At 34.7% G+C, this 16,146-nt stretch overlaps 3 protein-coding genes across 10 annotated transcripts; all 3 read right to left on the bottom strand.

Moving 5' to 3' along the window:
• Nucleotides 1–528: 528 nt before the first annotated feature.
• On the bottom strand, nt 529–2,548 carry LOC115706541 (LIM domain-containing protein PLIM2b). The gene is made up of 5 exons (XM_030634219.2): nt 2,082–2,548; nt 1,694–1,793; nt 1,547–1,575; nt 1,167–1,256; nt 529–1,064 (listed from the first exon to the last, which is right to left on the bottom strand). The coding sequence occupies exons 1-5, from the start codon at nt 2,214–2,216 to the stop codon at nt 819–821; spliced, it is 600 nt and encodes a 199-aa protein (XP_030490079.1). The 5' UTR covers nt 2,217–2,548; the 3' UTR covers nt 529–818.
• A 974-nt stretch (nt 2,549–3,522) lies between these two features.
• On the bottom strand, nt 3,523–13,188 carry LOC115706539 (uncharacterized). 8 transcript variants are annotated; one of them, XM_030634215.2, is made up of 16 exons: nt 13,052–13,188; nt 12,852–12,965; nt 9,358–9,437; nt 8,913–8,977; nt 8,620–8,821; nt 8,057–8,131; nt 7,851–7,952; nt 7,627–7,667; nt 7,282–7,395; nt 6,443–6,557; nt 6,130–6,320; nt 5,925–6,041; nt 5,243–5,323; nt 4,830–5,068; nt 4,419–4,458; nt 3,523–4,285 (listed from the first exon to the last, which is right to left on the bottom strand). In XM_030634215.2, the coding sequence occupies exons 2-16, from the start codon at nt 12,875–12,877 to the stop codon at nt 3,734–3,736; spliced, it is 2,040 nt and encodes a 679-aa protein (XP_030490075.2). In that variant the 5' UTR covers nt 12,878–12,965; nt 13,052–13,188; the 3' UTR covers nt 3,523–3,733. The 8 variants fall into 8 exon arrangements, with proteins under 8 accessions (XP_030490075.2, XP_030490076.2, XP_060970025.1 ...); XM_030634216.2 differs by lacking the exons at nt 9,358–9,437; nt 13,052–13,188 and adding an exon at nt 12,213–12,446 and having other exon boundaries at nt 8,913–9,138; nt 12,852–12,987; XM_061114042.1 differs by lacking the exons at nt 9,358–9,437; nt 13,052–13,188 and adding an exon at nt 12,213–12,700 and having other exon boundaries at nt 8,913–9,138; nt 12,852–12,983.
• Nucleotides 13,189–14,158: 970 nt separating this feature from the next.
• On the bottom strand, nt 14,159–15,873 carry LOC133037236 (uncharacterized). Its single transcript, XM_061114142.1, has 5 exons — nt 15,535–15,873; nt 15,159–15,279; nt 14,744–14,789; nt 14,414–14,541; nt 14,159–14,297 (listed from the first exon to the last, which is right to left on the bottom strand). Exons 1-5 carry the CDS (start codon nt 15,591–15,593, stop codon nt 14,211–14,213), a joined length of 441 nt encoding a protein of 146 aa, XP_060970125.1. The 5' UTR covers nt 15,594–15,873; the 3' UTR covers nt 14,159–14,210.
• Between the last annotated feature and the right edge of the window lie 273 nt (nt 15,874–16,146).

Below are 16,146 nucleotides of genomic sequence, written 5' to 3'. Positions count from 1 at the left end.
GTGCAGAACAAGTATCCAATCATAGCTTTTGTAGCCTTGTCAGATGGGTCCCACTCGAAAACAGTTTGGAACACGTCATTGTTGTCTTTTTATATTATTATTTTATTTGTGTTGATAAATTATTACAACATCATAATTTAAGAGAATATTGGATGCTAAAATAATTTTATAGTTAATTAAATGTAATAATTCAGAATGACATGTAAAAACCATCGTTTTTTATTTTGCATTTGTTATTTTTTGTTTTTGAAAAATTGACAGTTGTTATTAATTTTTCTTTTCGTTTGCATTTTCTATTATCCGTTCAATTTGCCTCGTTCCCTAAAAAAAAAAAAAAAAACTTGCCTCTTGACAATATTAGAGGGACAAAGAAACAAATATAGAAGAATCTCATTTTTTTAAAAAAAAAATAAGACACTTGATAGTTGAGATTCCTCCATCCAACGAGGAGTCTACGATGATTAGAGTATCTCATGGGAACTAAAAAGAAAGTACAAAATATCATAAAAATCAGTGGAAATCCGTGTCTAAAACGAAAAAAAATCATACATTTCTTGACCAAAAACATACAAAAACAATAAAAAAGAATCAATAAATAAATATATCTCAATTCATATATAATTTTCTTAAACAACATAATTAAAAAGGAAAATCTCTCAAAACTAGCTTAACAAGCTCAAAAATCCATTTTGCTGAACAAGTTAGACATGAATTTGGAGAGGAAATATGGGAGAGACACTGACACGTGCGGTGGCACCCAATAAAAACTTCCATTTTCTTCTTGTGTATGGTATTAAATAGAACTTTTCTCTGAAAGTCTAGTCGTCGGCAACAGGGGGCTCCGACACCTCTTCGGTGGGTTCGGGCGGTGGAGTGGCATTTTTCCGGTGAGCAGCCGCTTGGAGGACGTGGCTGTAGTTGCCTTTCTCCATGAAGAGCTGCTGAAAGTGGTGCTTGCAGTAGAGCACTCCATCAAGAGCAGCATAGGAAGAATGTGTCAGTGGGCACCCTCCATGAGCACACCTAAAACATGTCTTGTGGTAACACTCTCCCTCGAGTGATACCTATCAATTATCATCATCATCATCATCATCTTACTTAATTAATAGCATAACAATATCCTAATTAATTATTAATTGTTAAGTATAAATCAAATAATGACGCACCTTCTCCAGTGGATAGACCGTTTTTGAGCAAGTGGCACATTTGTCTTGGGTTCCAGAGAACATGGATGAGAGCTTGCTAGGGGCCCTTGACTGTACAAGATTACATCATAAATTAAATTGTGTAAATTTAACATTATGGAGTGGAGTAGATATATCATATATTATTATACAATCATATGCATATTTATATTATTTGTTTAAGATCTGATTTGTAATATTTTATTTTGGTGGATATTTTTGATGCATGTATCAGTAATCAATAAATAATTTATTCCTATTGTTTTCCATCCATTTGAATGAAATGATTTTATATATGAGACATACAAATATAAATATACTAAATGAGAAACATATGAGCAAGATGTAGGAAAGTAAAATACCAGATCATGTTGCCTGTCAGAAGACTTCGCTGAGACAAATTTTCACCAAAAAAAAAAACATATTGTCAGCTAAATCATTTTCTTTTTTTTATTATTATTTAAAAAATAATAAGGAAAAGAAATCTTCATTGGATATAAGATAGTTACCTGACTGGAAATTCTTGCTAAAATTTCCAGATTCCTTGAAAAGCTGCTCAAAATGAGGCTTGCAATAGAGAACTCCATCCATGGAGGAGTAGCTGCTCATCTGTAGAAGCATATTAGATTGAAATTTTTAGAGATCAGATCACATCGTTGGATTTCAGCGTTACATAATCAATCTCATGTACAACAACTTTGGTAATGTCTATTGTGTAAATTTTTGTACTTTTGATACCAAAAACTGACATTTTAACTACCTAGTAAGAGCATGCCACATACATAAACTTATTATATGTCACTAGATCTAAAATGTAATGATTTGAAATCATGTTATTGATCCTAAAATATATACTATTCATGTAAATATATATAGACAAAGAAAATGGATAATTACCGAAAGAGTTCCTTTGCAGTGGCTACATTTGAAGCATGCTTTATGGTAAAACACTCCTTCGAGAGTCATGCTGTCCACCACATAAACAGTCCTATCACAAGCCTTGCATTTATCCAAAGTTCCTGTAAATGCCATTTTTTCTTTTCTGCTTTCCCCCTTCTTCAGAAAAAATCAAAAGGGTAATAAGGCAAGATATAAATGTGTATATGTTCTTTTGATTATATTTCAGGTGACTAAGAATAATAAGAAAAAATGACAGGTTTCTTATAAGAGCAAGTACTTGAGACAAAAAGATTGAAACAAATTTTTGCTCTGTCTAAAACAGAGCCAATTTTATATGTTGGATTATAACAAATTTCAGGAAAAGCAGTAAATAAAGGACAAGTGAAAGAAGATGCCAATATGTGAAGTAAATATGGGAAATGGGTGCACGAAATTTGTGGGTGTTATCCGATTGAATTGGAGTAAAAGAAGGTGTGGAGTTCTGACCCTTTCAAGGGGTGAAAATAGTTTCAAGTTAAACCCCAACTGTTTTTTGCTATTTTAAGTAAATTGCAAATCACAAATATGGATATGTCATATACATTTGTATTTGGAAAATTTTTAAAAATTACTATTTTTGACTCTCTCTCTCTCAGAATAACCACCAGTTTTACTAGGCGTTTCTCCCGTTGCTTCTTCTGTATGTTTGGTTGAACAATGATTGCTATCAACTTTTGGGTTGGAATTTCTGGAAAGCTTTTCAATTCAATCCTTAGCTATTTTTTTATTTAACATCGTGACAACATTAATCGAAAAAAGAATTACAAACATAAAAAATTCAGAAGAACAAGCTAAATAACTCTAGACATAACAACTTACTGGCCTATTGAACCAAGTTATTATGAGCACTTACCCTTTTGCAATTCAATGTCCAGGAAGGAATTATTTCTATATGCTTCTTTTTAATAATCTCTTCTTGCTGTAGTCGGTTCCTTTATTTCTCTTTTTACTCGGTCTAAAATATGATAAAGGGTTCGGTTGGCAGATCGTATTGTAATGTATTGTATTAGTATTATTTAATAAAATACAATGTTGGTTATTGACTTGTATTAATTGATTGTGTAAAGTTATAATATATTTTTAATACACTCGATCCCAACACCAATTATGGGTCCGGTCCCGAGTACCGGGTCCACGTCCCAGGTCCAGGTTCGGGTCTGGACCCGAATCCGAGTCCCAGTCTCGGTCCCAAGTCCGGGTCGGAGATTGACATTGACCCCAAATCCTTTGTAAATATTATAATACAAGCTAATACGAACCATTTATTATATATTAAATAATATAACATACATTGTATTAAAAAATTTAGTCGTAATAATTAATATAATACATTGCTTAATTTAAATATAGTGTTATTTATTATTTAATACAATACGACCTTTATACGGCGTAGCCCAAATACGTAAATAATATCTATAAAAACTTTATATAGATTCATATGCATATACCTCGTACAAAGTTACATAACAAAGATGAATATGGTTGATATCTCTACCTTACCTAGCAGTATATTGGAGAATCAGCTAAGATCATTTGTTGTAATACACATTATTAAAATTAATTTGATTGTACAAAAGGTTATTACAAAATAAAAACTTGGAACAACCTCATCAAGGAGGCAGCACTACTTGCTGGCATAATATCAGATCCGAGATGGTCTTTCCATGACGATCAATTCTTCTAGAACAGTTGACGCCGCCATCTAGTATGTTCCGAACCACAACATTCAAAGAATGAATTCCTTTTACTTCATAAACTTCCACCTTAAAATGTTCATCCTGCCACTTTTTTCTCTTGTTAATGGCATCCGAATCCAAATTTAGATAAGAAGGGTAGTTTTGGAGAGCCGAGACTACACCCTTAACCCACTCAGCAGTTATGATTAACTTCAATCTCTCAATATCAGAAGGGAAATGTGGGATAATGGAAAAGTTCAAGTCATTCCCTTTGTCTCCGGCCCTGCTATGTGCTATGTCATAGAGTGGAATTTTTTGGCCTGAGGGAGCAGGAGAGATGTCACTTTCAGAAAGTGAAACATCTGCTATGGATCCATGAAAAACAGGAGTTTTTATATGGTTTTCACAGCTAACTTTTGAATGATTTGATTTCATTTCTACAGTGCGCTTTACTGATGTCCTCCAAGAAACATGTTCACGATCGACCTGAATGATCGGAAACAGAGAAACACAACTCGGAAGTTCATATTGTGGTGTGGAAAAAGGAGATATCAAGTACTAAATTTAAAAATTGAGAGAATGACATATGATATATGATATATGGTAGAGAGAGTATTACCAATTGTTTTTCAAGAATGACCTCTCTCTTGTGTCCAACACTGTAATGAGAAGCAAATATAAAAATAGTCAGTGGAAAATGATCAATCAGATATCAGGGAATACAAATCTCATAATATAAGGTGAATACAAAAAGGTCAATCCCTATTAAATATGTCTTTAGGATTTGATATTACAAGGACACTGATCAGTAAGTAACTAACTTCATGAGCGTCAAGAGCAACATATGTGAGTTCAAGAAACTTCTCATTCGCTTTTTAGCACAGGAAACCAATTGTTATGAAAATAAAGAACCAAGATTTATTGCTACTAGTACTAGAGATGAATCTAAGTATAATTAATCATCAAGAAATGTCAAAGTTCAAAGTAACTTGGGAAATAGGTTCAGAAGCTGATAAGAACTTGACTTGACCTGATACCACCACCCCCAGCTGGTCCATTCGTATATAATGCTGTAAACTCTCTAGTAAATAGGATAGCATGTTCTTTCAGCTCAAATAATCCATCCATACGCAATCTTACATCATTACGAGCCGCTAAAGATGAAGTCTCATCATCAATGCTAGTTGCTTTCAGACTATCTAAGCCAATTATATAAGAAAATACAGAACTGCTGATGCCAGGCAATATTTCTTCTAACCAAGATCTGACCTAATAAATCATCAAAAATTAAAGTAAATCAATTATGACTTCGAGGCTTTAATAAGTATCTTCAAGGGAATATTAAGACTATAACAAACGCTTCAAAATTCAGTTTTTCTTCCCTCATTTGAATAGGCTATCATATACATAAATAGCAGTGGCAAAATCTTGAAACATATCTACCAGAAACTCTGCAGCCTCTGCACGTTTAACACACTCATATCCTCCATAAGATATCTCACCCCATCCTTTCCAACCACAGTCCTGAAAATTATGACACCAGTATAACCACAGCACATTAGTATAACCACAGACCAAGGAACACAAAAATGGTTTCCAATAGAGTCAAAATATGGTTAATCTTGTAAAGAAAAAACAAGATCACTAGTCACTATGCTCAAATAGTGAAGGCAAAAACACTGATAAAATTTCAACTCCTCTAACCTTATGGAATATGACGCTGGGTAAGATTGTAAAAAAAAATAAAAACAATCGCTCACTTTAAATGACTTAAATAAAAAATGCACAGAAACATTCTAAACATGCAACCACATACACAAGATACGGTATTCATGCTAAATTAACCAAGAATCAAAGACCATAGGATATTAGTACCACCAAAGGATATTCTGTTGGAGCTTAGAGCGGTCTTTGACCAAAGCAAGCAATGAGAAATAACAAGGGTGGCTACCATCATTGTATAGGCTTAAAAATCAAATTTCATTGGTAGCAAGAGAAAGATAAGCTCTCTTTAGTGATTAACTACGCACCCGAGCTCCAAATAAAACTTTTAAGCACAAGCATGGTACATGGAGAGAATGATCCTCCTCCATTTACTGCTTATGAAAAATTTATAAATATTCACCTTTGGAATCAACTGCAGGAGCTTTTCAGGAACCAAACCAGCAGAGGATTCTGCTCCAGCACAAAGAACCTTGCAACTAGATAAGGGAGAGAATGAAACATTTTGAAGATCAATAATCTGCATTCAAGGACAAACAGACAACCATACCTGTCAATTATTGTTCTCCTATTTCATTCGGAATAGAGCTATATGTACACAAACTTACCACATCAGGGGTGACATAAGAGCTGGGATCCCCAATTTCGTATAGAAGTTGTTGAGCACAAGTGCTGAAATTTAAGACCCCACCACTATGTTCTGCCTTTGCCACACATACTCTTCCATCAGAACTTATTTCAGCATAAGGATGTGACAAATCAAGGAGTTGAGACAAAGACATGTCCCGTCGTTTGTCCCCTAAACAAAAGAAAAAAAACAAAGCACTATGACCATATATATTATATTTATATAAGAAGTTACGTTTTTGCCTTCAAATACCCCATATTTTATAGGTTGATTAAACTGAGTTCACAAGTCACCTGGATGCATGAAGTATCCCCCAGTAAGTTGACAACCACACTCTAGAAGATGGCCAGCCAGAGACCCCTGCGCTAGTAGTTCTAAACTGTCCCAGTTCCAACCTAGTTCATATATCTTTTCATGTAGCAGAAGAATTCTTTAGAAACTAAGCATAACTCTAGCTATGTAGCTTACAATACAATCAAGAAATGGAATGGAATTTTAAGATAAAATTACCCATTCATTGATCTCACTACCCAATATTACATCATTTCTAGATGTATAAATTTGGTGTGAAATCAATACAAAAATGATAGAATTCTAACACCAAATCCTTTCTATTCCAATTACAACACTAAAAATTATACTAAAACTATAATTTTTTATTATTATATTATTTTATTTAAATTATAAATAGACACATACAAAATGTTTATTTATAAATATATTTATTTAAATATAAACACTAATAAAAAAAGATTTGGTGTAGCCTATAGTGTCACAATAGTGGGACACTATAAACAATGTTATATATTGGATAGGTTTTAGAGTGTGGTTAGAATAAATTTAGTGTGAAATCTCAACAAATTTGACATTTTAGTGTTCCGTTGGAGTTGGCCTAAGAAAGAAAGAAACACTCCTACATTGTATGCGCACCAGAACATTATACACAGTGAATGTGACACTGCTTTTAAAACAGTGGGTACTATCTGGAATGAAAGTGATTGTATGGAAGAACACAAGAACTCTTTTCATACTCGGCAAAACTTGGAAATCTCTTAACAGAATTATTAATTCCTTCAAAAAAATAATAACTACAGAATATTTAATTTTGTATAAGAACAAACAAAATGCATACCATTGGCGCCAAAAATAGGGCAGCATCTGCAACACGGGAAGTTATTACTACATTAGGCTGGTGCTTTTCCAAACATTCAACAATGGGAGCTGCTCCAAGATATGTGCTAATACCCTTCACCAATTATACTAAAAAGGTAAGGTCCAACATCTCAAAAGATCACAGAAAGATGAAAATAGTATAAATTGTTAATGGATTACAATCTTAATTTACAGCAAAAAATAGATACTTCAGGAGGAGGAGCATACATCAGTGTACCACAGACTACACACAATGATATCAAATTACAGAGATGCAAATATTATTTACTAATCAAAGTTACAATTAGAGGTAGTAGAGCCTTACACCTTCCATGTTATGTGATTTTTCATGAGGTGATCCTGACCCTACACAGACAACAAAATGTAAATTTGGTCAGATAAAGAACTAAGTTTTATCCAATTAAAATAAAGACATGATTAAATCATAAAACAATCCTTGATTTAATTGAATGTTGTGAAGCATTTAGTGTTTATAAAATCTCAAACGTATCATCTCCAATTCATCCTCCTAAAAGTGACTACAAATACCTGTTTTGCTGACAAAAACCTCATAAGCAACACCCACAGATACGTTCAGTCCCAGGCTGCTGGCTATTTCTACAACTTTCTCCTGAGCACCACATGGATCCACTGCCCAGAAAAAGAAACAATAATAAGAACATTTATCTAAACTATTTCTTTTAAGAAAAAAAAAAAGTTTGTTGATTGCATAAAATTTTATTTAGTAATCTTACTTGCACCCATGTTTGTGATTATGCAAACTCCTCTTTCCATAGCTATAGGTAAAAGCACATGCATCCACTCGGAAACTACACATTCATTGCAACAAACAACCAAGAGATATCTAGGATTACCAGACAAGTCAATCTCTGTTTATACTTGTTGAAAGTTGAAACATGGAAATAGAAAAGAAAGGAGTTTACTAATAAACAGGTTCTCCTTCAGTAGTTCGTAATGTCTCTTATTTTCACAATTTACAAGTTATTAAGATTCCTTGACTATTCTAACATTTAAGAACTCCCAAATAATGCGTGTTTATAGCATTGCAAGGAAATACAAGATTCAAATTTTTCTCTCCTATACACAGCTGACTAGTTAAAGTTATGAATAAGAGTATGACCATGTATAATAGAGCACACCAGAGTAAACATTCAAAAAGACCAACCTACTTTTACACAATGGAATGAAGTCTTCATTTAGATGTTTTCTATGAAATATAACAATTTCAGTTTTCAAGAACAGACAAAACTTACAGAAGAAAAACACATCATAACTGCTAAAATTAGCATAGACTTACTCCTGGAATCGTAACCATCACCTCCTGACACCATAACCTGATACCGATCAGCAAGGGTGCGCTCCGCTAGGCATTCAAGTACAAGATAATTCAGTTCTTCAACTCTTTGAAGCAACTTAAGAGCGCCCAAAATCCTGTCACCTCCAAAGCCAGCTCCGCAGCCAATGTACACCTTGTCCCTTCGTTTCAAGGGATTTTCTCTCTGTAGTTCAATCCCAGACATAAAAAACTTACACTTCATTCAACATGAGATCCAATTCATTTAAAACTGTACTGAGATTAAAAAAAATCACCAGCTTAATCACACAGTTGTGAATCTCATCTTTGACATGGGTTTCCATATTTACTGATACTCCCCCTAAAGAAGCTGATTCCATTAGCTAACTCAATAAACTTCTATTCAAAATTGCTATGCACAAGCACAACTGATGAAGGTTTTAGTACGACTGTCCTGACAAATACCCACTAGCATTAACAGTAATATTGTAAACGTGAATGATCCACAAATTCCCAGAATCGCTACACAAAATGAAAAGAAGCGAAAAAAAAATAATCAATAAGACGGAAGTGTCAAAGTTTTTTTAGAACTAATCCAAAGACTCATTAATTTATGTTTCGATCAGAAAATTAGAACCATTTATTAATGATGAGTTTACAAAGGAAACATACAAGTATTAACCTTTGCGATAAACATTAAAATAGGGAAAAATATACAAAGCAAAAGAAAGCAATAGATACCTGGAAATTCAGAGGATGGATTATGGATAGTTCCCGCACATACCAAACAACAAACTTTTTTACTTTCTCTTTCTTTGTCACTAAATGTCATTGGAATTGGTTGATACTATGGATAACTACGTGTCTACGTGTACTAAAGAAAAATAAAAAACAAATAATAACAATATCTTTATTTGAAAATACCAAAAGCGTATAGATTCGTTATTTGATATTTTTATTTTTTAAAAAATATAAATATAAATAAAGGAGTTAGGTCATGAGTATTTGATATTACCCTCATCATGGGCGGCGACTCTAGCTACCCACCAAATCGGAAACTTAAGATGATTGAGGAGGAGAATGATGGTGGTGCATCTAATTTTAAAATTATGGACGGCATAAGTGATGATTTACTCTTCGAAATACTGATACGATTCTCCGATCAGCGGTTAACCACTATCCAATGCAGCCTCGTCTGCAAACGCTGGCGTGGTCTGATACTGAGTGATGAATTTGTTCGCAGAATACGTTCTGCTACAACGCTCTTGATTCAGGTGGATTCGTCCATGAATACACGAAGAATTATGAGGCCCCGTCCTCCTATTGTTGACCGAAAACCACTGTCGTCGTTTAAGAGTTATTTTAATTTTATTCCTGAGCCAGGATCAATGACTGTAGAAGCTTCTTTCAACGATTTATTACTTGTGACAACCGATAGTACTCCTACAAACTTGTATATCTGCAACCCGTTTACCCAACAATGGTTCCTTCTTCCCAAGCCCCCATTACCATCCATCTGTGGTAGATATGGATTGTCATGCGAGGAAGATAAGAAGAACAAATTATTCAAGTTCAAGGTTTTGCTTGTTCAAGATATGCTCAGAAGAAGCGAAGCTGAACCTTTTCACTACATTGTGGCCATTTTCCGTTCGGAGACTGGAGAATGGAGACGATCAAAGCAGTACTCATCACTAAAGCGTATTCGTAGCACATATAGAGACGAGGTCGTTTTCTCCAACGGGAAATTTTATTGGCTTCAGATTTCTTCTAAAGGCCTCATTCTCTTTGCCTTCGAACCGGATGTCGGCCTCGGCGGCAGACGTCAACATCTTTACCTCCCCAAAGACATTGGCGCCAGAACCACACCCGATCCCTTCCTGGGAGTGAGTGAGGGTCGTCTACGGATAGTTAAGGTAGATCACGATAGAAATAAGCAGGAACAATCGTGGAAAGTTTGGGAAAGTAAGGAGCGGAAGAAGGGGTTGTCTTGGAGTTTGGTGCACGAGAGGAGTTACAGTTACAGCAGTAGGGAAGAGGAAGGGAAAACATCGGTGAAGGACGTAGAGTTCGTGTGTTTTCATCCAGAGAATGGCGACGTTGTGTTCACCTCTTCAGACGTGTATAGACGAGTTTTTCATTACAACCTTAGAAAAGGAACGGTAGAAGAAATATTGGACGTAGTCAAAAGAGATGATGTTGTTAATTTTCGTCGGATTGCCTCAGTGGAATTGGAGGTCACCTTATCTAAAGGCGGCTGGCCGGCTCCTATCCCTTTCCACCTTACTCGTCTCACCCCGCCAACTCCACTTCCTACCTTACCTTCTTCTACTTGATTAGTAATAGTATAGAATTTTCTTTTCATTTTCATTTACTACCTATCCTAGTCTCTATGTTTCTTTATTTTCTAATTTCTATTTATTTTTATGGTTAAAAAGATACACCAAGTTTATCAGTTGTCATTACTTTGGGAAAGGAACGCTGTATTTATGAATCGAGTTTGAGTATTCCAAGTCTCATCACACCTTGGCACACTCATCTCTACGGGCAAACTAATAGTACTAGTACTACACAAATTTTGCTTAATCATAAAACATTGTTTGATTTAATCTTCTGCTGACAGAAACCTCATACGCAACCCAACAAATACAATAAGAAATACTTTAATATTAAGTTTTTATTCCCTCATAGCGCCAAACAAAATCTTGAAACTTATCTACCAGGAATTCTGCAGCCTATTCATATCCTTAGTATAAGTATAACCACAAACCAAGGAACGGAAAAATGGTTTCTAATAGAGTCAAAATATAGTCAACTTTTACTCTTAATGGAAAGAAAGGAGAAGGAAGATCACAAGTCACAGGAGAATATATCCTTATATATTGAAGGAAAACAATTGTTATAAATTGTAAACTCTTTTCGGGTAGTATAATCTTTAAGGAATATGACACTGGCCAAGATTGTAAAAAATAAGAAAAGAACACCAGTCCTAAAATTATGACACCAGCACCAAGGAACACAAAAATGGTTTCTAATAGAATCGAAATATGGCTAATGTCGTAAAGAGAAAAAGAAGATCACAAGTCACTATGCTCAAATAGTGAAGGCAAAAACACTGATAAAATGTTAACTCCTCTAACCTTATGGAATATGACGCTGGCTAAAATTGTAAAAAAAATAAAAGCAATCGCTCACTTTAAATGACTTAAATAAAAAAAAATGCATATAAACATTTAAAACATGCAACCACATACACTAGATATGGTATTCATGCTAAATTAACCAAGAATCAAACACCATAGGATATTAGTACCACCATAGGATAATAAGTTGGAGCTTATGAGCGGTCTTTGACCAACGCAAGCAATGAGAGATAACAAGGGTGGCTCCCATCATTGTATAGACTATTAAATCAAGGTATTTCATTGGTAGCAAGAGAAAGATAAGCTCTCTTTAGTGATTAACTACGCACCCGCCCGAGCTCCAAATAAAACTTTCAAGCACAAGCATGGTACACGGAGAGGATGATCCTCCATTTACTGCTTATGTATTTACATTATTATAATACAAATCTGCCCGAAACTTTAAAAAAAATTCACCTTTGGAATCAACTGCAGGAGCTTTTCGGGAACCAAACCAGTGGAGGATTTTGCTCCAGCACAAAGAACCTTGCAACTATCCATATTTTTAGGTCGATCAAACTAAGTTCACAAGTCACCTGGATGCATGAAGTATCCCCCTGTAAGTTGACAACTACACTCTAGAAGATGGCCAGACAGAGACCCCTGTGCTAGAAGTTCCAAACTGTCCCAGTTCCAACCTAGTTCATATATCTATTCATATAGCAGAAGAATTCTTTAGAAACTAAGCATAACTCTAGCTATGTTGCTTACAATACAATCAAGAGATGGAACGAAATTTTTTGATAAAATTACCCATTCATGGATCTCACTACCCAATATTACAAAATTTCTAGTGAGAGTTTTCCACAGATGTATAAGAAAGGAAGAAACACTGCTACATTGCATGCGCGCCAGAACATTATACACAGCAACGTGACACTGCTTTTTAAAACAGTGAGTAATATCTGGAATGAATGTGATTGGATGGAACACAACAAAAACTCTTTTCTTACTCGGCAAAACTTGGAAATTTCTTAAAACGATAATTAATTCCTTCAAAAAAAAATAATAACTACGGAATATTTAATTTTGTATTCGAACAAACAAAATCCATACCATTGGCGCCAAAAATAGGGCAGCATCTGCAACACGGGAAGTTATTACTACATTAGGCTGGTGCTTTTCCAAACATTCAACAATGGGAGCTGCTCCAAGATATGTGCTAAAACCCTTCACCAATTATACTAAAAAGGTAAGGTCCAACATCTCGAAAGATCATAGAAAGATGAAAAAAGCAGAAATTGCTAATGCATTACCAGATGGATGTAATTTGACATAAGCTACAAATGTAATTTTTTTGCAGCCTTTCCTGGAAAATAGGAACACAATGAAAAGATGGAAATATGTGGGTTTTACCCCGGAGTTGCATAGGATATACTATAAAAGAGAAGACATTCCAATACCTAAAGAAGACCAGAGGGATGTGAATGTTCTATATCCATGGCCCTACCATAAGGTTCTGTATAGAAATAATGAAGGTGGAGTGCTTAGTCCTCTACGCCATGGTTGGATGATTTTTGGTGAAAGTTTGAGTTATGTGGAGTTTGCTGAAGGAGCAATGGACTATGTTCACCGAATTCCAATAATCGAAGAGGAGGGTGGAATATTTCAAAGATACTTCGAATTGACAGAGGAAATTAGTAACTACCGTTCATTTTTCAGGAGTCTCCATCTCCGTCTGTCTGCCATTACGGGTCATGAACTTGAATCTAGAAATCACTCTTCCCCTTCCCACTTAATCTTAATGTCCTGCAAAGAGGCTATGAAACCATTAAACTCAAGATCATCTTCGCCATCATCTTCGCCAACTAAAATCCATTCTTGTAATATTGGTTGGTTCACAGGCATTGGAGAGCCATCTTCTAAAGAGCGTAGAGTAAACTGTTGAAGAATCCATCGTGAGAAACTTGCCTCAATGCATTGATTAGTGAATTTGTTAGTTGGCGAAGATGATGGTGAAGATGATCTTGAGTTTAATGGTTTCATAGCCTCGTTGCAAGACATTAAGATTAAGTGGGAAGGGGAAGAGTGATTTCTAGATTCAAGTTAATGGCCCGTAATGGCAGACAGACGAAGATGGAGACCCCTCAAAAATGAACGGTAGTTACTAATTTCCTCTGTCAATTCAAAGTATCTTTGAAATATTCCATCCTCCTCTTCGATTATTGGAATTCGGTGAACATAGTCCATTGCTCCTTCAACAAACTCCACCTCACTCAAACTTTCACCAAAAATCATCCAACCATAGCGTAGAGGACTAAGCACTCCACCTTCATTATTTCTATACAAAACCTTATGGTAGGGCCATGGATATAGAACATTCACATCCATCTAGTCTTCTTTAGGTATTGGAAAATCTTCTCTTTTACAGTATAACCTATACAGCTCTGGCAAAACCCACATATTTCCATCTTTTCATGTGTCCCTATCGAAGCGAGATACCTCTTCACCATGTCTTAAAATAACCACATCTTTACTTATACTTCTATTTTTCAGGAAAGGCTGCAAACAAATTACATTTGTAGCTTATGTCAAAATAATAAAAAAAAATTACATTTATAGTTTATTAAGAAAATTGCATTAATAGATAATTTATAAAGAAAAAACAGAGGATATACCTCCCATGAAGAACCGTCCCCCCCTCCTTCCCCTTCCCTTTCCCCTTCTCCTTCCCCTTCTCCTTCTCCTCCTTCATTTTCACTGTTGTCTTCTGATTCCTCATCTAATGGAGGAGGATCCGTCCCATCTATTACCAAATATAGATATATCCATTTGTATAAAACAAAAATATATTATTACCAAATATATAAATTCTTAGAGCAACCACACTTAAGTAAACATAGTTCACCACACACCCGCACAAAATTCCCTCACACCTATTGAAAAAATAGGATAACTTACAAAGAAATATAAAATTCAGTCACTAGCTAGTGAGAATTTAAACATACCAGTGCCTTGAGCAGGGAGCACAGCTTCGCAACACACTATGCAATCCTGAAACAATCACGAAAGAAAAATAAAAAAAAAAAATTATTCTGTAGAAACAATCACAATGTTTAGCTAGCAAGGAAATTTCTATTTTCATCAACTTGTCTTGGATGACTTTTTGCAACTCTTATCTACTAAAACTAGTGAATCTTACTACTACTGCACTAATTTGCAATTGAAGGATTGTTGGACACTTCTCTCCTGTTATAGTTTTAATCTACCGAAAGCAAATTCCAATAGTTAATAGTGACTGACCAGTGACTTCTATAAACAAAAATGAAAGAGATGCATAGAGCTGAAAACTTCTTTCCCTTCTATTTCATTTCAATTGATTTGATACATTGCAATAAGAAGAATACTGAGATTAAAATTAACCTGATCATTTGTCAGAACATCATCAAGTAAGCTCAGATAAAACACGCCGAGTTGAGAGTGAGAGGAGAGTCCTCGAGAAAAGGATTGTTTGAGTCCATGTTCATGTATTGCAGTATTGGATCTAGAGAGAAGAGCAAATATAGAGAAAAATCACTTTTCAAGGTTGCAAACATAAATGTTCAGAATCAAAACCAGAAAACTAGTATCTAACTAAGCACTGATACTTCAATGTATTTTATGCACTTTAAAAAATTAGCATCGCTTCAATATTTTCATCTCTGGATTTTACTTATATTATCTCCGAACCAAACATTGCAAAATTCCACAGAGAAACAGTTCATGATCGATTTTAGAACTAAAATATAATAATAAGTACCTGAAAGAACTCATCATTCGTGGAAATGGCTGTGATAACATAATAGATGGTCTCGCCATTGATGAACAATAAAACGAAAGAGAAAGCAAAAACAGCGAGAGAAAGAGAAAAGAAAGAGAGAAGAAAAGGTATTGAAAGAGTTATCACAATTCATATAAATACCTGAATGAAGGGAAGCCGCTTAAACAACCAGCTCGGCTCAAAAAAATGTTAGAAGAAAATTAAAAGAGCGAGACACTGAGACTTGTTTGAGGAGAGAAAGGGTCGAAATGGCCCTAAAATCTGTTGTCTCATTTCCTTTCCTTTCCACTAAACACCTGTCCTATGGATTACTGAAAAAATTTATATATATAATGAAAAATAGGTCACACCTTTTCAACCATTTTATTTCTATGTAAATAGTGAACATACAATTTATTTTCGGGTAAATACCATTTTGGACCCTGTATTTTGCAAAAATTCCAGATTGGACCCTGAGTTTTGTTAAATGACAAAATAGACCCTGTATTTTCTAAAATAGTAAGAATAAGACTCTGAGCTCAATTTTTGACAACTTTTTTTTAATACAACCAACATGAAGACAATGCTTAATACGAACAGATACAAAAAATG

The sequence above is a fragment of the Cannabis sativa genome, chromosome 1 (genome assembly GCF_029168945.1).
Source record: "Cannabis sativa cultivar Pink pepper isolate KNU-18-1 chromosome 1, ASM2916894v1, whole genome shotgun sequence".
Taxonomy (NCBI): Eukaryota; Viridiplantae; Streptophyta; class Magnoliopsida; order Rosales; family Cannabaceae; genus Cannabis; species Cannabis sativa.
Note: the sequence above shows the minus strand (reverse complement) of the source record. Positions and strands in the feature narration are given on the sequence as shown.